At 46.2% G+C, this 21,741-nt stretch overlaps 1 protein-coding gene across 2 annotated transcripts in view; it reads left to right on the top strand.

Moving 5' to 3' along the window:
• RIGI (RNA sensor RIG-I) overlaps nt 1-21,741 on the top strand; it is a 484,815-nt gene that overhangs the window by 413,438 nt on the left and 49,636 nt on the right. For both annotated transcript variants that reach the window (XM_069239695.1, XM_069239686.1), the window contains exon 16: nt 17,154-17,324. In XM_069239695.1, coding sequence (XP_069095796.1) covers nt 17,154-17,324 — 171 coding nt within the window. The remainder of the gene's footprint in view (nt 1-17,153; nt 17,325-21,741) is intronic.

The following is a 21,741-nucleotide window of genomic DNA, read 5'->3' as shown; positions in this document are numbered from 1 at the left end:
TAGCCAAACCCTCTTTTCTGGCTATTTAGGGTCTCTGTCTCTGGGGAAACTTTAGATAACGAATGCAAGAGCTCATCCGAGTTCCTCTGCATCTCTCTCTTCACCTTCTGCCAAGGAATCGACTGCTGACCGCGCTGGAAGCCTGCAAACCTGCAACATAGTAGCAAAGACGACTACTGCAACTCTGTAACGCTGATCCTGCCGCCTTCTCGACTGTTTTCCTGCTTGTGCATGCTGTGGGGGTAGTCTGCCTCCTCTCTGCACCAGAAGCTCCGAAGAAATCTCCCGTGGGTCGACGGAATCTTCCCCCTGCAACCGCAGGCACCAAAAAGCTGCATTACCGGTCCCTTGGGTCTCCTCTCAGCACGACGAGCGAGATCCCTCGAATCCAGCGACTCTGTCCAAGTGACCCCCACAGTCCAGTGACTCTTCAGTCCAAGTTTGGTGGAGGTAAGTCCTTGCCTCACCTCGCTGGGCTGCATTGCTGGGAACCGCGACTTTTGAAGCTACTCCGGCCCCTGTGCACTTCCGGCGGAAATCCTTTGTGCACAGCCAAGCCTGGGTCCACGGCACTCTAACCTGCATTGCACGACTTTCTAAGTTGGTCTCCGGCGACGTGGGACTCCTTTGTGCGACTTTGGGTGAGCACCGTTTCACGCATCCTCGTAGTGCCTGTTTCTGGCACTTCTCCGGGTGCTACCTGCTGCTTAGAGGGCTCCTTGTCTTGCTCGACGTCCCCTCTCTCTCCTGGTCCAATTTGCGACCTCCTGGTCCCTCCAGGGCCACAGCAGCGTCCAAAAACACTAACCGCACAATTTGCAGCTAGCAAGGCTTGTTGGCGTTCTTTCGGCGGGAAAATACTTCTGCACGACTCTCCACTGCGAGAGGGATCTGTCCACCAAAGGGGAAGTCTCTAGCCCTTTTCGTTCCTGCAGAAACCTCAGCTTCTTCTGTCCAGTAGAAGCTTCTTTGCACCCGCAGCTGGCATTTCCTGGGCATTTGCCCATCTCCGACTTGCTTGTGACTTTTGGACTTGGTCCCCTTGTTCCACAGGTACCCTAGATTGGAAATCCACAGTTGTTGCATTGTTGGTTTGTGTCTTTCCTGCATTATTCCTCTAACACGACTTCTTTGTCCTTAGGGGAACTTTAGTGCACTTTGCACTCACTTTTCAGGGTCTTGGGGAGGGTTATTTTTCTAACTCTCACTATTTTCTAATAGTCCCAGCGACCCTCTACAAGGTCACATAGGTTTGGGGTCCATTCGTGGTTCGCATTCCACTTTTGGAGTATATGGTTTGTGTTGCCCCTATCCCTATGTTTCCCCATTGCATCCTATTGTAACTATACATTGTTTGCTCTGTTTTTTAAGACTATACTGCACATTTTTGCTATTGTGTATATATATCTTGTGTATATTTCCTATCCTCTCACTGAGAGTACACTCTAAGATACTTTGGCATATTGTCATAAAAATAAAGTACCTTTATTTTTAGTATAACTGTGTATTGTGTTTTCTTATGATATTGTGCATATGACACTAAGTGGTACTGTAGTAGCTTCACACGTCTCCTAGTTCAGCCTAAGCTGCTCTGCTAAGCTACCATTATCTATCAGCCTAAGCTGCTAGACACCCTATACACTAATAAGGGATAACTGGGCCTGGTGCAAGGTGCAAGTACCCCTTGGTACTCACTACAAGCCAGTCCAGCCTCCTACAGGCAAGGGTGGCAGGGGGTGTCCCTGGGGGCATGGGAGGGCACCTCTGGGCTCCTTCCGAGCCCACAGGTCCCTTAACGCCTGCCCTGACCAGGCGCAAAAAAACGACGCAAAAGCGGCTGGACGTCATTTTTTTTGACCCGCCCACTCCCGGGCGTCATTTTTGCCCGGGAGTATAAATACGGCGCACATGCCTCGGAGTCATTTTTTAGACGGGAACGCCGACCTTGCATATCATTAACGCAAGGAAGGTGTCCACGCTAAAAAATGACACAAACTCCATGAACTTTGGCGCTAGATGCGTCTAACGCCAAAGTATAAATATGGAGTTCGTTTTGCGTCGAATTTGCGTAAAAAAAAACGACGCAAATCCGGCGCAAACAGAGTATAAATATGCACCTATGTTTCTTGAAACCAAAATTGAAACCAGAAAAAATGTTTAGTAGTAGGACTCAGTCATCAGTCGATATGAAAGCGCAATCCAAAGTGTGGATGTTGGAGGGTGTTGGAAGCTGGCCCTTTATGTGGCATGTCAATACCGTGTAAAAGGTCCAGGGTTTCCCAATGAGTGGATAGGGCTTGCTATGCAATCTCAAAGTGCTCTATTTAGAGGTAGTGTAGTCAAGCAGTTTTAGGCTTAACACAGAGGAGTGCAAGACACACAAATACACACAATACTCAATAAATAAGACACAACTCAAAAAGAAGATCCACTCCAATTTACAAAAATAGCACATATCTGTATATATGTTCAGGCATCAGAGAAAAATCGTTTTCAAATAGGAATTATTCTCAATTTAACAAGTGGACACAGGACAATTTCTGAGTTCTTCAATGTTATCGCCTGGGAGGAAATACAAGTTCTGCAAACAGGTAGAGTACAGTGACTTACAAGACCAATCTCCAAGAGATAAGGTGAGTAGTGTGCAGTGTCCAAGGCAGTACCAGTAGTACACCCTTAGCAGCACTGGGGCGGCTGGATGCAGAGTGAAAAACAGTGGTGGGTGTCCAATGCAGTCCAATGGAGATCGGTCACTGCGAAGAGGCTGCAAGCTGTGGCCAGGAGACCAGTCAGGCTACCTCAGCAGCGGGACTCAAGCCTCATGATGCTCGGGCACAGGTAAGCATGTTTGGCCCTCTTCTCCACGGCTCAGGGGCGAGGTGTGCGGAGGTGTCCTTAGGTATAGGGTTTTCTTTACTGGAGGGGTCGCGGTGGAGGAAAGCTGCATGCAGAGGCTGCAGGCGTCGCACAGGATTCCAGGAGGGGTGAAACCATGATGGACTCAGACTCTGGAGGGTTGGGGAATCTTGTTCTCACTGGTAGTCCACTTCAACTCGAGATGGAGACAGCAGGTGCAGTGGTGACTTCAGGTGCTCAGTAGATCCAGAGTCTTTAGAGTCCCTTCTTTTGGAGTTTGCTGGAGAACAGTTCCACTGTTCATGGGAGGTCTTGAGTCTTTATTAGAGGCAGGCAGTCCTCCCAGATTTCTTGAGTTAGAGCTGCAGGATGAGTCGAATTTGGTACAGATTTCAATAAGGGATGCAGACAGGCCGGCAGGGTTGGTACCAGGTCAGCTGCTTTTTATCTCCTCTTCTGTGGCTCTTTTGTGTCCTTGGTCTTTTTAGGTTGTCGGTATCTGATTCACTGGTGCCAGGGGTCCCCTAAATACAGAATTTAGGGGCATTAGGGGTGTGTAGGGTAGTAGGCAATGGGCTACTGACCCTTGGAGTCATTACACCCCCTGTATGACCACTTCCTGGGGGAAGTGGTCATAACCCTGTCCCAGAAGTCCTAGGTATGCCATCAAAAAAATGGCTACCTCTGAAATTTAATGTCTACCTCATAGCATAGCATAGTGCAGCAGTGGTACTAGCCTGTAGGTGGTATGCCTACCTGACAAGCTCATTTTCCCACCTGTCTAGGTGCCAAGTGGGCACTGGACGGGGGGGTGGCTTCCTCTTCTGTGAGGGGGTCCAGATTTACATTTCAAAGGCAGCAACCCTTTGAGGCGTGCCACCTTAGGAAGGCTAATCATCAGGTCATCCTGTGGGAGGGGGTGTTACACCCTCCTCCCAGACAGGCTTTTGTTCTGGGCCTCCTAAAAGCAGAAGGCTCTCACCCTAGGGGTCCAGAACTGTTTCTTAGGTGACAGGCTGCCAGAAACCAGTCAGCAAGCACACCAGTGGCTGGTAGGGTTTCAAGGGACTCCTCTAAGGCTTCCTCTGGGTGCATGTATTGAAAAATTCATCACTGGAATCAGCGTCGGCTTATCATTGCGAGATGTTTGATACTAAACATCCCTATCTTCAGTGAAGTCACCATGTAGCTGGGGAGCTTGTATTGACCACTGACTAGCACATGCATTTAAAACAGCTCTCCTGGCCACTTACTATGTCTGAGAATTAAGAAAGACATACCAGGGGCATATCTGCTCTTGTAGATATATCCTTGCATGTAATCTAATTCACCCTGCCTTAGGGCTGTAAGGTCTGCAGTAGGGATTACTTACATATATTGCATACAGTGTTAGGGGACATGGCACACAGGCTGTGAGCCATGTCATGTTTTCACTTTTGTCTGCACCAAAACATGCAGTCTGTAGTCACAGTCTTTCATGTTCTTGGTGAGGGGTCCCTTAGGGTGGCGCAATTCATGCCGCAGCCCAAAGGGATGATCTTTAGCACCTCAGTACCTGGGTACAATGGGTACCATTTACTAGGGACTTACGGAGAGTGCTAAAGGATTTGGCAATTGGGGAAACCATAGAAAAGTTTAGGGGATGATATCTGGCACTGGGGACCTGGTTAACAGGAACCCAGTGCACTATCAGTCAAAATCACATCAGATACAAGGCAAAAGGTGGGGGTAACCATGACAAAAAGGGGCATTTTCCTACATGACCCCCTCCAAACGGAAAAGAAAATGAAACTAACCTTTCCCAAGAGAGTCTTCACCTTCTAAGTGGAAGCACCTTGAAAGGCCATCTGCATTGGCATGGTCAGTCCCAGGTCTGTGTTCCACTGAAAACTCCATTCCCTGTAAAGAGATGGGCCACCTCAACAGTTTGGGGTTTTCACCTTTCATCTGCATGAGCCATCAGAGAGGACTGTGGTCAGTTTAAACAAGGAAGTGAGAGCAAAACAAGTATGGTCCCAACGTCTTCAGGGACCTCATCACAGCAAAGGCTTCCCTCTCAAATGCATTCCAACACTGCTCTCTGGGGAGTAACCTCCTGCTAATGAAAGCAACAGGTTGGTCATGGCAATCATCATTGACTTGGAATAGGACTTCTCCTATCTCATGATCAGAGGCATCTGTCTGCACAATGAATTGCTTTGAGTATTCTGGAGCTTTCAGAATGGGTGCTGAGCTCATTGCTTATTTTGGAGTGTCAAAGGCCTTTTGACAGCTCACTGTCCAATTCACTTTCCTTGGCATTTTCTTAAAGGTAAGTTCTGTGAAGGATGCCACAATGGTGCCATATCCCTTTATGAACCTCCTGTAGTACCCAGTCAAGCCAAGGAATGCCCTGATTTGAGTCTGGATGGTTGGAGCTTCCCAGTCGAGATTGGTCTGGATATTGGGTTTTAGTGGTAGCTCTTGGCCCCACCTACAATGTGTCCCAAGTATCCAACCATGCCCTGACCTATCTGGCACTTGTTTGCCTTGCTAGTGAAGCATGCCTGTAGGACCTTCCCAAGGCGGATCAGGTGATGCTGGCTGATGGAGCTAAAGACAGCAATATCATCAATATATGCTGCACTAAAGTCTTCCAGTCCAGCCAGGGCTTTATCCATTAACCAATGGAAGGCAGCAGGGGCATGCTTTAACCCAAAGGACATAACAGTAAATCAGTAATGCCCATCAGAAGTGGAGACTGCTGATTTCTCTTTTGCTCTAGGGGTCAGACCTATCTGCTGGGTCCCTGATGTGAGATCAAAGTACTGAGATATTTGGCTGCCCCATACCTGTCAATTAGTTCATCAGCCCTAGGAATTTGGTGTGCATTTATTTTGGTTACAGCACTGAGGCCCCCGTAGAACACACAAAACCTAATTTCTCTCTTTCCACCCTGCGAATAAGGCTTTGGGACTAAGACAACAGGGCCGGCCCAGGGGCTCTCAGAGTGCCCAATGACTCACAATTCCAGCATCTTGCTTATTTCAGTTTGATGCTCTCTTTTACATGATCAGATTGTCTGTAGATTTTATTTTTGACAGATAAGCTGTCCCCAGTGTGCACATCATGTGTTCACCAGGTAGTCTGACCAGGGGTCAAAGAGAAGAGTTCACTATACTGATGCAAGACTTGCTTACAGTCAGTCTACTGTTGGTCATGAGGGTGTCTGAAAAGACCACTCCGTCGAATGGGCCCATCTTTGAGGTATCTGGAGAAGAGATCAGGGAGAGGTTCTTTCTCAACTTCCTGTCTTCATCGGTGACCATGAGCATGATCATCTCAGCTCTATCATGATAGGTTTTAAGGTGTTCCTGCAAGACCCAAAGTCCACCAGGTTGGTGACTTCCCCTTTTCTTTCTAGGATAGGGTAGGGTCCACTCAATTTGTCCGGGAGGACCCTAGGAGTCACAGGCTCCAAATCCTATTCCTGCTGCCCTGGTTGGAACTGCACTAGTAAAGCCTTTTGGTCAGAGCCAAGAGCTTCTAGAGCTCTTGGCTGGCCTCAAGGTTTCTGGATGCTTTTCCCATGTACTCAGCCATTCTCGAGTGAAGGCCAAGCACATAGTCCACAATATCCTGTTTAGGTTCTCTGAGAGGTCTCTCCCATCCCTCCTTCACACGAAAAAGTGGTCCCCTCACAGGATGCCCAAACAGAAGCTCAAAGTGGGGAAAAACCTACTCCCTTCTGTGGCACTTCCCTGTAAGCGAAAAGCCGACATGGAAGAAAGACTTCCCATCTCCTTCTGAGTTTTCCAGGGAGTCCACAAATTATACCTTTCAGTGTCTTGCCCAATCTTTCAACAAGGCAATTGGTTTGTGGGTGAGATGGAGTAGTGAACTTATAGGTCACACCACATTCAGCCCACATTTGTTTCAGGTAGCCAGACATGAAGTTTGTACATCTCTGACACCACCTCCTTTGGAAAGCCCAATATGGTAAAGATACCAATGAGCGCCCTAGCTACTATAGAGGCAGTAATAGTCCTCAGGAGAATTGCCTCAGGATAACTGGTTGCATGATCCACTACAACCAGTATAGATTGGTTTCCTGGTAGTGTTGGATGGTCTATGGGACTAACAATGTCAATTCCTACCCTCTAAAAGGGAACCCCAACCACGGAAGTGGAATTAAGGGGGGCTTTGGGAGGCCACCTCCCTTGCCACTAGCTTGACAGGTGGCACAGGCGTTACACAACTCCTTTACCTTCTGGGACTTACCTGGCCAGTAGAAGTGGTTCACTAACCTACTCCAAGTTTTAGCCTGGCCAAGATGCCCAGCTAGGGGGATTTCATGGGCCAGTGTGAGGAGAAATTCTCTAAACTGCTGAGGCACTACTACTCTCCTAGTGGCACCAGGTTTGGGGTCTCTGCCTCAGTGAAAAGGAACCCCTCCTCCCAATTGGTCCTGTGGGAGATACTGACATCTCCCTTTTTCTGATCAGAAACTTGCAGTCTCAGGCCTTCAAGAGTGGGACAGGTCCTCTGCCCCTGGTACAGATCTTTCCTATAGGGTTGCCCTGGGCCCACAAGCTCTGCCATGTAAGACCCAAGTTCCTGAGGCTCTGTTCCCTCTGGGGCTGACAGGTCTTCTCCATGGAGAGAGGGAACCTGATCTTTTATCTGTTTAACCGGTTCTGTGCCCAGGACGTAATGGTTACGTCCTGAGGCACAGTGCTGCTGTGCCCAGGACGTAACCATTACATCCTGTGCACAGAGCCCAGAGGGAGCGCTAGCGCTCCCTCTGGGGGTTCCCCCCCACCCCAAGTCAGGGATGGAAGGGGAAGCCCTTCCCCTTCCACCCCTGACCCCCCCAACCCCTCCTGTGACGTCAGCGCGCGAGGGCGCGCTGATTAGTCACAGGGTGCGATTGAAAGAGAAATGCAAAGCACACAAGAGGAGCGACCTTGTAGGCAAGGGTCGCTCCCCGGGAGGGGTGGGGGGCAAATTTATTTTAGGCCATCTCTGCCCCCCCCTGGGGGCAGATCGGCCTATTGGTATTAGGCCGATCTGCCCCCGGGGGGGCAGAAACCTCTAGGCGCCAGGGCAAATAGTTTTTTTGTGTTTTTTTTTTGTTCGTTTTTTTTTTTTAGAGATGGGGAGCGACCCATCAGGCAAGGGGCCAAAATCTACAGGTAGGCACTTTGCAAAAAACACCTCTGTTTTCTTTCAAAAAATTGGATGTGTCCACGTTGCGCTTTGGGGCATTTCCTGTCGCGGGCGCTAGGCCTACCCACACAAGTGAGGTATCATTTTTATCGGGAGACTTGGGGGAACGCTGGGTGGAAGGAAATTTGTGGCTCCTCTCAGATTCCAGAACTTTCTACCACAGAAATGTGAGGAACATGTGTTTTTTTAGCCACATTTTGAGGTTTGCAAAGGATTCTGGGTAACAGAACCTGTTCCGAGCCCCACATGTCACCCCATCTTGGATTCCCCTAGGTCTCTAGTTTTCACAAATGCACAGGTTTGGTAGGTTTCCCTAGGTGCCGGCTGAGCTAGTGGCCAAAATCTACAGGTAGGCACTTTGCAAAAAACACCTCTGTTTTCTTTCAAAAACTTGGATGTGTCCACGTTGCGCTTTGGGGCATTTCCTGTCACGGGCGCTAGGCCTACCCACACAAGTGAGGTATCATTCTTATCGGGAGACTTGGGGGAACGCTGGGTGGAAGGAAATTTGTGGCTCCTCTCAGATTCCAGAACTTTCTACCACAGAAATGTGAGGAACATGTGTTTTTTTAGCCAAATTTTGAGGTTTGCAAAGGATTCTGGGTAACAGAACCTGTTCCGAGCCCCACAAGTCACCCCATCTTGGATTCCCCTAGGTCTCTAGTTTTCAGAAATGCACAGGTTTGGTAGGTTTCCCTAGGTGCCGGCTGAGCTAGAGGCCAAAATCTACAGGTAGGCACTTTGCAAAAAACACCTCTGTTTTCTTTCAAAAAATTGGATGTGTCCACGTTGCGCTTTGGGGCATTTCCTGTCGCGGGCGCTAGGCCTACCCACACAAGTGAGGTATCATTTTTATCGGGAGACTTGGGGGAACGATGGGTGGGAGGAAATTTGTGGCTCCTCTCAGATTCCAGAACTTTCTGCCACAGAAATGTGAGGAACATGTGGTTTTTTAGCCAAATTTTGAGGTTTGCAAAGGATTCTGGGTAACAGAACCTGGTCAGAGCCCCACAAGTCACCCCATCTTGGATTCCCCTAGGTCTCTAGGTTTCAGAAATGCACAGGTTTGGTAGGTTTCCCTAGGTGCCGGCTGAGCTAGAGGCCAAAATCTACAGGTAGGCACTTTGCAAAAAACACCTCTGTTTTCTTTCAACAAATTGGATGTGTCCACGTTGCGCTTTGGGGCATTTCCTGTTGCGGGCACTAGGCCTATCCACACAAGTGAGATATCATTTTTATCGGGAGACTTGGGGGAACGCTGGGTGGAAGGAAATTTGTGGCTCCTCTCAGATTCCATAACTTTCTGCCACAGAAATGTGAGGAACATGTGTTTTTTTAGCCAAATTTTGAGGTTTGCAAAGGATTCTGGGTAACAGAACCTGGTCAAAGCCCCACAAGTCACCCCATCTTGGGTTCCCCTAGGTCTCTAGTTTTAAAAAATGCACGTAGAGAAAAACTGATGTTTTTTTCACCTCAATTTCAATATTTTTCTTTTTCAGTTGTTATTTTCTGTAGGAAACCCTTGTAGGATCTACACAAATGACCCCTTGCTGAATTCAGAATTTTGTCTACTTTTCAGAAATATTTAGGTTTCTGGGATCCAGCATTGGTTTCATGCCGATTTCTGTCACTGACTGGAAGGAGGCTGAAAGCACAAAAAATTGCAAAAATGGGGTATGTCCCAGTAAAATGCCAAAATTGTGTTGAAAAATTGGGTTTTATGATTCACGTCTGCCTGTTCCTAAAAGCTGGGAAGCTGCTGAGTTTAGCACCGCAAACCCTTTGTTGATGCCATTTTCAGGGGAAAAACCACAAGCCTTCTTCTGCAGCCACTTTTTCCAATTGTTTTGAAAAAAACGAAATTTTCACTGTATTTTGGCTAATTTCTTGCCCTCCTTCAGGGGAACCCACAAAGTCTGGGTACCTCTAGAATCCCTAGGATGTTGTAAAAAAAAGGACGCAAAGTTGGCTTGGTTAGCTTATGTGAACAAAATGTTATGAGGGCCTAAGCGCGAACTGCCCCAAATAGCCAAAAAAAGGCTCTGCACTGGAGGGGGAAAAGGCCTGGCAGCGAAGGGGTTAATAGGTGGTTTCCTAGACTTTTGTGCCCTTTCTCTTGGTATGTTGTGCCATTATTCGACACTTAAGGTGTGCTTTTTCACCATGTGCTTTGCACTGTGCTCTTGTTTTTACAAACACCCATACAGGTATATCCAGCATAGCTGCAGGGCTGTTTCTTTCAGCCTCAGCCCATGCTGAGGACTCCAGGTCATCGACTAGCAGACATTGTAGAGGAATTGCATGCAATACCACATCCTTCTTTTGGCCAATAACCCCTCCCCATTCTAGGAATACCATTGCCATGGGATGTCCCTCAGCCTGATTATCAGCGTTGAAAACTGTATATGTCTCACCACTCAAGTATTGATCTGAGGACAACAGTGGTGGTTGCTTCAACTCTAACCTCATTGATATGTGGCTGTTGTCTGTATCTATCCAGATCCTGGCCAGACAGCCACGGCAGCTACATCGACCCCACCCTCTGGAAGTAGAGTTGCCTCAGTGGGTTCACTGACATGGTCAGGACCCACCAGGAATCCCATCTGGTGATTTACCACTGCACTTACTGCAGATGCACTAGAGGCATTCATTTTGTGCGGACAGGAGGAGGGGGGCTACATGCAGAGGCTGCAGGTGTCATCGGGAAGTCTAGGAGGGATGAAACAATGATGGACTCAGACTCTGGAGGGCTGGGGAACCTTGTTGGCACCAGTGGTCCACTTTAACTCAGGTCAGAGATGGCAGGTGCAATAGTGACTTCAGGGGTCAGGTTTTGGTGGTTCCGGAGGCTTCAGACTCCCTTCTTTTGGAGATTGCTGGAGAACAGGTCCACTGTTCACGGGATGTCTAGAGTCGTTATTGAAGGCAGGCAGTACGCCCTGGTTTCTGGAGTCACCGCTGCAGGACGACTCGACTCTGGTGCAGATTCCGACGAGGGATGCAGACAGGCCGATCTGTTGGTACCAGGTCAGCTGCTTCTTTTCTGATCTGCTTCCTCGGCTCTTCAGTGCCCTTGGTCTTCTTAGGCCATCAGAATCTGCTCTTGGACAGTTCGGTGTCAAAGAGCCTTGCAGTCATGACACCAAACCTTTTTAGAATCCCAGTTTTTGCCTTTGTACCCACCCTTGGATTGGGAAGAGTCACGGGCCCACCCTTCTGAGAAGATTTTGGGGGCCTTTAGAAGACTCTTAGTTTTTTATCCTTTGCTTGATCACCATCTTTCCCAGGGGAGGGCTTTTTGGCCTCTTTCTTATGGTCACCCCCTATTGGTAGTTTTGGCCACCCTGGTTTTGAACCAATGGTCTGCCTTCTTCCCCAGCTCCTGAGGAGAAAGTGGGCCTCGGTCTACCAGGTATTGATGTAATTCCTCTTGAACACAATTACGTAGCAGATTGTCTTTCATAATTAAATTATAAAGTCATTCATATTCATGCACATTCTTACCTTTTAGCCAGCCACTAAGGGGGTCATTATGATCCCCGGCGGTTCAGACCCCCATGCTGGGGGTGCGTAAAAAGACCACCACTGGCATGGTGGTCTGAACCGCCATATAAGGAAACACATGGAGGGCCGCCATAGGCGGCCCTCCTCCACTGCCAAGCTGCCTCCGACAGGCAGCCTGACGGTGGAGGGCATCATTATCCGACAGGGCAGCGCTGCTGCCCCTCGGACAATGATCCCTACTGCCACCAGCCTTTCCCTGGTGGGAAAGTGCCCCCATCACACAGGTCACTGCCTGATTTACGGGCAGTGATCTGCGTGACGGGTGCAGCTGCACCTGCCGCACAGAGGCATTGACGGCAGCTCCATGTGGAGCCGCTGGCAATGTCCCGGCCATGCATTCTGCTGAGCAGGCGGGCGGAAACAATGTTTCCGCCCGCCAGCCCAGCAGAATGTTCTTTATGCGGCCGGTGAGGTCACGGGGCGGTGGCGGTCAGTTAAATGACCACCAGCATGAACACGGCGGTTAACACCGCCGTGTTCATAATGAGGGCCTAAGTGTTTTCACTGAAAAGTCCACAAAATAAAAACCTACCCAGGTCTGACTCTGGGTTTTTTGAGTCTCCCTTAACTTGATCCTACATTCTTCAGTAGTGAGTCCAAGCCCTCAATCAGGGTGTCCTTCATGACACCCTGCCTCATTCAATGTCAGAAGTCTATCCCTGCATTTTCCAGAGAACAGTGCCCAAAAAAGAGAAATCCAATACTTCTGGCTGACCTTCCTAGCCCTACAGGCTCTCTCAGATGCTGTGAACCATTTGGTGATATCATCACCTCCTGAGTATTTTGAGAAAATCCCTTTCGGGATTTTAGAGTCACAAGTTTCCTCCATAGTTGTGATTTTGCTGTCACCAAAGATGGGTCCTAGGCCCATCTCAGCTCTTTCTTTTTCTATAGCTAAGAGTTTAGCCTCTAATGCTATCCTCTTGGCTAGCTTCTGAAGATCTGCATCTTTAGTATCTATATCTTCTACTATAAGTGTGCTCAGTGGAGGTATTGATTGTGAGGGTAGAGATGGAGTCATCTTTAACTTCTTCCACCTCTCTGTTATCCTCCTCTTCCCCTGTGGGGGGCTTCCTACTTGCCAAGGCCTTATCATTCTCTGCCAACAACTGCTGCAGATGAGCTTTTATTGGGGTACCTTAAGGTGCTGAAAGGGTGCCAGGTTGAGGTCCTGGGAAGGCCTTGCTCAGACATGGTGTTTCAAAGTTTTTGTGAACTTTTTAAAGGACTTTTCTAATAGAACTAACTTACTTTATTATTTAAAATTCAAAAATGTTTGCAAAGGGACTTAACCAAGGCCCTAATGCTATTTCAAAACAATTTAGAAAAATTCAAAAATTGGAAAAAAATGTTTTTACTACCTAGAGACAATTTTTGGTTTCTTCTGTGGAATCACTTATCAACCAAGTGGTACACTAGATCAAGTCTTGTATCCCAACCGCTGAACCACCGATGTAGGAATCTGGCCCTTTATGTGGCATGTCACGTTCCCCAATGAGTGAACAGGGCTTGCTATTCAATCCCAAAGTGCTCTATTTTGGGGCAGTGTGGTCAAGCAGCCTTAGGCTTAACTCAGAGGAGTGCAAGACAACTACAAATACACACAACTGCCAAGGAGGTCCGCACTTATTTATAAAAATAGCAAGTATCTTTATATATGTTTAGGCATCAGAGAAAAATTGTTCAGGTAAGTACGTTTTTTAATAGGAATTCTTTTCACCTTAACAAGTGGACACAGTGCAATATATGAGTTCTGCAATGTTCTTCTGTGGGAGAAAAAACAAGTTCTGCAAACAGGTAGATTACAGTGACTTACAAGACCAATCTTCAAGAATTAAGGTAAGTAGTGGGCAGAGTCCAAGGCAGCACCAGTAGTACACCCTAAGTGGCACGGGGTGGCCGAGTGCAGAGTGCAAAACAGCATTGGGTGACTAATACATTCCAATGGAGATCGGTCCCTGCCAAAAGAGGCTGCAGGCTCTGGCCAGGAGTCCATTCGGGCTGAACCAACAGCGGGGCTCAAGCTTTATGATGCTTGGGCATAGGTAGGCACCTTTGATCCTCTTCTCCTCGGCTCAGGGGCGACAGCTGCAAAGGTGCCCTTAAGTGTTGGGTTTTCTTGACCGAAGCAGTCGCAGTGAAAGGGGGGCTGCGTGCAGAGGCTACAGGCATCATCGGGGAGTCTAGGAGGGATGAAACTATGATGGACTCAGACTCTGGAGGGCTGAGGAACCTTGTTGACACCAGTGGTCCACTTCAACTAAGATCGGAGACGGCAGGTGCAATGGTGACTTCGGGGGTCAGGTTTTTGTGGTTCAGGAGGCTTCAGACTCCCTTCTGTTGGAGATTGCTAGAGGACAGGTCCACTGTTCACGGGATGTCTTGAGTCTTTATTAAAGGCAGGCAGTCCTCCCTGGTTTCTGGAGTCACATCTGCAGGACAAGTCGACTTTGTGCAGATTTCGACGAGGGATGTAGACAGGCCAGCCTGTCGGTACCAGGTCAGCTGCTTCTTTTCTGCTTTTCTACTTTTGCGGCTCTTCAGTGTCCTTGGTCTTCTTAGGTCATCATAATCTGCTTCTCTGGTGCCATGGGTCCCCTAAATACTGAATTTAGGGGCATTAGGGGTGTATAGGGTAGCAGCCAATGGGCTACTGACCCTTGACTCTTGGAGTCACTACACTCCCTATATGACTACTTCCTGTGGGAAGTGAGCATAACCCTGTCCCAGAATTCCTAGGTATGCCAGGGGTACCATTTACTAGGGACTTACAGAAGGTGCTAAAGTATTTGCCAATTGGGGAAAAATTACAGTTCAGAGAAAGAGATTTGGCACTAGGGACCTGGGGCCGTATGTACGAACACTTTTTCCCATAGACACAGAATGGGTAAAAACCTTTGCTACATCTGGCCCCTGGTTAGTAGGAATCCAGTGCACTTTTAGTTGAAATCACATCAGATACCAGGCAAAATGTGGGGGAGTCAAAAAGGGGCACTTCAGAGGGTATGTATGAAACTTTCACATTTGACTTTTGCCCACATTCTGATGTTCTTTCAAAATGTTGCTTAATTCATGAATTTGGAGACATTTTCTTTTTGTAAATAAAAAAACAGCAAATCAAGAATCCTACAAAAAAGTAGATTTTGCAACATAAAACATTCTGAAAACAAACTTTTCTGTGGAAAAATCTGATTTTCAATTAATATGTTTCAGGAGAAAATTTAGCCTGCAGGTAAAGTTTTGTGAAGGAAAAAAGCTTGACAGCTTGTGGAGTTGCGAAGCATGTCAACCTGACAAGACTTCATGTCCAGTGCAATTATGATTTTGCACAGGCCTAGTGTTTAGATTTAAAGCACTATTTAAGATTTTTCCTGTTAAAATGGGAAATAAACCATAACCTGAAGGTCCTGGTATTTAAAGGGGTAAAAGTCCAACTGTCCAATTACAATCTCGATGTTTGGTAAGATTAAGCAAAATAGTTCATAGATTAAAACACTTTTTAGTTATGGAAGTCAAAAGTCAAATACAAGTTTATTCGGATTCAGAAAATCCATAAAAATTATAAACACCATAAAGCATTTATCCTAAATACACAGAATAAAAATCGATCTTACAAAAAGATAAAATATTGTAAACATAGCACTTTAACCTAAACATAAATATCAACAGCACTTGTAACTCACATGCACAAACCATAAAGTAATCATTATCTTGCAGCAGTTAATACAACCATTACAAACCTTAAAAGATAAGAAAAAACCCTTTTCTGTGACTAAAAATTGCAAATACAAAAATGCAGGCCTCACCTAAGTAAATTGCTCAGTTAAAAAAAAGGGTGTGCTTATGCGTAAGAAAAGTATAAAAAGGGCATAACAGTACTACATGCATAGTGGCTTTAATGGAGATCGTATCACATAAACAAGCTGGGAGATCAGAACTTTTACATTATGTCCCTCCTGAGGCAATCAGCTGATGAAATTGGTCCAGCCTAAAATAAGTAAGTAATCTGTGTAGGCCACTGAGCATATCAATGGAAAGATATGGCTCAAGGCAAGGTCAAGTTTTTATCATAGCAAATTTCCGAAAAGATACGTTGTGTGGGGCAGACGCTTCCCTCTCTGCAGCCACATTCTTAAGAAAAGCTTCCCTCAGTCAAGCAACATCCTGCTTAGTAATGCCCCTCGGATTAAAAAAAAAGCTTAGGCCTCCCCAAGGCTTCAGTGGTGTCGATGGTATATTTGCCATGCATTGTAGGTGTATGCAATCCTCAATGATTGACCTATTAAGACCTTCCCCCAGATGGCACACCACAACAAAAATGGACACATGAAAATTTCATCAGCAATGCATCCCACTCCCTCGTGAAGAATCTCTGTTGCAGTGCCTTGCTCAACACCCAAAAGGTCCCTTAAAATTTGTTTTCTGCAATTCCCAAGGCATCAATGTTTGCATATCCCCATATGTGACAACCAAATGTTGAGATGGGTAGACATTTGGCATTATAAATCTCCAATATAGGTCTCAACGGTCTGTGGCCTAATCGTAAAGAGAATTTACAAACAGCGGCACAGGCCGTTACCATTTTACCTACGTTTTTCTTGATCAGGGACTGACAGTTAAGCAGCATTAAAATAAAAGGTCAGTAAGGGGGCCCATAATTCACTAATGCCCGTATTTATACTTTTTTAGCGCCGCATTTTGACGCAAAAACGGCGCAGACTTACAAAATACAATTCTATTTTGTACGTTTGCGCCGATGGTGCGTCAAAAAACCACGCAAATGCGGCGCTAAAAACGTATAAATATGGGCCTAAGTGCCTTGAACACATCCAGAGGGACACCATTTGCACCAGGTGCCTTACCTGATGGAATAGATCCAATAGCATCCTTAACTTCTTCCTATGACAAATTTATGAGATTATGGAATTCTACTTCCATATAGTGATGCCAGTATTTATAATGTGTTTGACATGGACATTGCACTTTTCACTGTGGCCATACTAATGACAGGGGCTGTATCATGCAATCTGGTTTACGTCCACAGTATTTGGATTTGTTGACAGTATTACCCATTTCACATCAACTGATTTGTGAACGCAGTAAAAGCTCTTCGCAGTCCTTAAATTTGACAGCTATAACTCGTTTTATTCTTGAGTTTAGCATGTTATTGCACTATATAATCTGTTTTTCATTGTTGACAATGGTATTTCAATAAAAACAATTGGAAATCAAATTAAAATATCACCAACAACTTTTACAGCCAACTGATTCAGATACACAATTATAACTATGTTTACCTGATCCTTCAAAACCACTGAAAAGTGTAAATATTAAAGACATGCCTGTGTTTCCAAGTATGAATCAAAGACTCATCAACACCATTCATCAAGTGTGACCGTGGCAGCATGGTTTTATAGCGCTGTATTGAAATGCCCCAGTTCGAATTTTCTACTGTTTTTGTATTTTTGCTGGGACCCAGGCAAACTCCTGCAATTTATATCCTTTTTCATTCTTCAATACTTTAGGCATGACCCTGCCAAATCAGAAAGGCGTGCTCGATTCATTTAAAAGCAGTGACAACAGCAAGATGCTTATAGCAACTTCAGTGGCTGATGAAGGGATTGACATCGCTCAGTGCAACCTGGTGCTTCTGTACGAGTATGTGGGCAACGTCATCAAAATGATCCAGGTCCGAGGTAAGAGGGCAAATGAACCTGAGCGGTTAGTTGGAGATGGTTGTGATTTCTCACCTTACTTTTTTAACAAGAACGGTGTTATGAGTGTCTAATAACATTTCATTATTTGCAATTTTAGTCGCTTGGATATTGTAATTTGTGCGCGTTTCCTTCAGCAAAAGGTCCATGGCTCCCTAGGACCCACTGGGTTGCTGTATGAAGTTCATTTTGAGCAGCTGCCAACGAAGCCTTCACAAATGATTACAAGAGGCCGACAGCTTTCAAAAGGCCTTGTCGCTAAGGTAAAGGGAGCACCCAAATAGCAAAACAGAAGTTTGCGCAGTGGCTTTGAAAAGTCTCGCTCCGGGGAGGCCTGGAGTAGCGTTCGGTTTCTAGAGTTTGCAAGTTTGAAGAAAACGTGTAAGGTCATAGCCTTCAAATGTAAAAGACACATTCAAAGACAGTTTCAAAAGCCCCCAGAGAGCATTGGCCTATGGTCCGTCCCTTCATTACTGTCATACACAAAGTGGAGCTTGTTTGCTATGCCTGAGCTAGCTAAACAACATCCTGTAATAACTATAAACGCCTGTCACTTTTTGCATCACTACACACCTTTAATATGGAAATGGCATCAGAACTTCACTGTAATTACTTCCATTGAGTTGAGACATCACAAAAGCAGTTGCCTGAACCAGCAAGCAATGTGAAAGGCGTGTAACTAAGAGAATAACTGCGATTGTTTCAACAATGAAAAGAAACATGATTTTTCAGCTCTCTCTTCTGAACTTTAAGCTATTGAAATTCATTAGCTGGCAATGAGACATTTATTGCAACATGGTTATGTATTGTCCCGCTGGGGTCATTACAAGAAAGCAGAGATCACTCTGCATGTGAAATACTGCTATCTTTGAAAATTACTTACATTGAACAGCCACTTACGAGCTACACACCCATTGATGTGTTTATTTTCACAGTGCACACTCGATATTTATTGTATGTTTCTGCAAACAGAGGATGTCTTTCATACGAAGCAGCAGGGGCCTAAGTATTTAAGAGGGGTGGGTGAAAGATTGGGGGACGCTGTATCGTAAGGACTAAAATTCAACCTATTCATTTTATGAGGATATTGTTTTTACCTCAACGTAGTGTGATGTCATACATTGCCTCTGGCCTTGTTCCTCCATATGGCCACAAAGCTCCTTGGCGACCTCCAATATCCTTATAATCAGGCGTGGCCTGTCCTTCAGGGCGGAGGGGCCACGCCCCCCCACCTTTTGCCCCTCATGAAGAGGGTCTGGCAGGCTGAATAAAGGTCAGCCTGACAGACTCTTCATGTACAGGTTAGGCAGCCAGGTGCAGACATGCGCGATTTGCGCAAACTCCTGGCTGCCTGAGCTGAACTTTGCTGGGCTGAGGAGGTCACAGCTCCCATGGGCGTGACCTCCTCGGCTCAGCAAAGGTGCCTCGAGGCCCTCCCCCGGGTGACGTGTAAAGCGTCACCCATTGACTTCGACCTGGGCGCTTCAGGTTTAAGCCCTGAAGCGCCCAGGGCGAGTGTCAATCAGTGACACTTCGTCAACGAGTGGGGTGGGGTCAGCAGTCTCACTGACCCCAACCCAGTCTGTGATGAGGCTGGGACTGCTGCCTTCCCTTAGTTCAGCCAATGAGGGAAGGCAGCAGTCCCAACCCTCCTGGGACCTCTGAGGCTGATGGTAAGTGTGTGTGTGTGTGATCTTTTAAAATTAATGTTTGGTGCATGCATGCATGTTTGAATGTTGTGAGTGTTGTTAATGGATGTGCGTGCATGCGTGTGTGTGTGAAAGAATGAGTGTGTGTGTGCTTCCCGCCCACCCCCCCCCTCCTTAAGCTGCCGGCCGCCACTGCTTATAATGTATGGTAGAGCTAACTATATCCCACATAGCTTGGTTGGTTTGCGTTTTAATTAGGAAGACAGTAGGGGCCCAAGAAAACACCATTTGATTCAAATGTTAAGATGAAGTTCTGTATGTATTTTCTAACTGCATTTCTGCTATGAATAATAATAATTAAAACAATTTACGATCATAATAATAACAATACAATGCTCAATCATCAGTTTTACTTGTCATCACAAATGTGGAAATAATCTGGAGGCATAATGCTTTCATTTTGTTATGGATCTCTAGAGACTTAGAGGTGATGGACAAATTGCTTATTTTTGGTAACCTTCTTTCTGGTAGATACTCTATCCAACTGCAGATTTCTCATCTGTACAGTAACCCCAAGTGCTAGACTAGATCCAGAGAAGTTTACAGCAACGCTTCCGCATGTCTCCAGGTCGTGCTGTGTGGTTCTGTGGTGACTCCGTATTGCCCCAGAACTTAGTGAGCAGAGCTGCTTATAAGTGCCATACCGGACATCAGCTTGTTAATCCTCCTTCTCTGTCTTCAGACGTGGAATCTAACTTGAAACCTTATTATGATTTCAGGAATCCACACAGCAATACTTCCCAAAGGTAGGGGGCCTGAGCGCCAGACTCAGGTTAGGCAGTCTTGTGGGACTAACTGGTTAAAATGGCCCTACATTTGAACCTCACTGTCAAGGTAGGAGTGTCTTGTGAACATGTGTACTAGCACCCATGTCGCAGCCTGGCAGATTTCCAGAGCCAGTACTCCAGCTTTGACAGTGCCACAGTAACAGCTTTGGCCCTGGTGGAATGAATATCGGGCTTTTGTAGGGGAGGGAGGGTTGCTTCTTAGCCAGCACATAGCAGATGTTGATGCAAAGGACTATCCATCTTGACCAGGCTCTTTTTGGCACCTCCTTCCCTTTCTTTGCACCAGACAATCCAATACAGAGCCTAACATCCACACAATGTACTTTCATGCGGTCAAATAGACACTCAAAGTCCTTTTACGGTTGAGCCGACAGAGAGCCTTCTCTTTTGAAGGATGACGTGGTGCAAAAAATGTGGCCAATCTAATAGATTGGCTGACGTGAAAAGTTGTCATAATCAGGGCCACTACATGTGTACTAGCACCCATGTCGCAGCCTGGCAGATTTCCAGAGCCAGTACTCCAGCTTTGACAGTGCCACAGTACCAGCTTTGGCCCTGGTGGAATGAATATCAGGCTTTTATAGGGGAGGGAGGGTTGCTTCTTAGCCAGCACATAGCAGATGTTGATGCAAAGGACTATCCATCTTGACCAGGCTCTTTTTGGCACCTCCTTCCCTTTCTTTGCACCAGACAATCCAAAACAGAGCCTAACATCCACACAATGTACTTTCATGCGGTCAAATAGACACTCAAAGTCCTTTTACGGTTGAGCCGACAGAGAGCCTTCTCTTTTGAAGGATGATGTGGTGCAACAAATGTGGCCAATCTAATAGATTGGCTGACGTGAAAAGTTGTCATAATCAGGGCCACTACAATTAGGCAATTTTGCAGCAGCTGCATTTTCTGCATAGTTAGGGATTTGCTGCATTTGCCGAATATTTCATCACCTCCTGCATAATCTGCAGAATGTTGTTTCTAGCTCAAACAGATCAAAAGTTACTAATAATGCAGCAGCATATGTTGCTCTGCAGTGGAAGGCCCTTTGCAAAAGTTGACTGGTCATCTGTCTGTTGCTTATTAGTGTATTTGGGTATAAGACTGGTACAAATAAAATGAAACCTTTGCCCAGATAGTGTTAAAATGAGTAACATGTAAAATTGACAAAATGTGCAGCATTATTCATCATAAACTGCCTTTACTTGCTGCATAATTTAGAAATCCCTTACACATAATTTATTCCTCCACAGTCACATAATTCCAGCGGTCCTGGTCATAACTTTGGGTAGGAAGGCTGCCCCAATTTGTGTGGGAAGAAAGTATTATAGGGTGATTGCACTTTACACCTTTCATTCTCTCATGCAGCTTGCAAATGTGACAGCAATCAGGAATACTATTTATAGCGTCAGTAGACACAGTAAGCAGCTATGCATTGGCTCTAAGGGCATCCACGTAAGAAATGTCATCACTAAATTAAGTTTCTATTGTAGCATGATGAGAGGCTTCAGGCGAAATGTGTGAGTCAAGCCTTTGATAAAGCACACCACAATAGGTGATTTAACTAGAGAGGGGCGATCAGGTAAACTCAAAAGGACTGAGAGGGCCAACAGATAACTCATAACTGTGCCTACTGCAAGGTCCTGCAGTGCCAACAATAGAACAAACAATACTACATCAGAAAGCTTGGCCTGTAAAGAGTGGGTATGATGAGCTCCACAATAGGCAACACATTTTTCCTTGCGCTCACTATATATGTCAAAGAGAGGCTTGGCTGCAGTGGTAACATTGATTACTGCATCTGATAGACTGAATACATTTAACTGCCACCACTCAATATCCATGAATGGAGGTGTAGTTTGTGGAGAGTTAGATGAAGGACCTCGCCCTGTTGCTGAGGCAGTAGGT

Source organism: Pleurodeles waltl, chromosome 1_2 (genome assembly GCF_031143425.1).
Source record: "Pleurodeles waltl isolate 20211129_DDA chromosome 1_2, aPleWal1.hap1.20221129, whole genome shotgun sequence".
In the NCBI taxonomy this organism is placed as follows: Eukaryota; Metazoa; Chordata; class Amphibia; order Caudata; family Salamandridae; genus Pleurodeles; species Pleurodeles waltl.
This window is presented reverse-complemented; position numbering and strand designations above follow the sequence as displayed.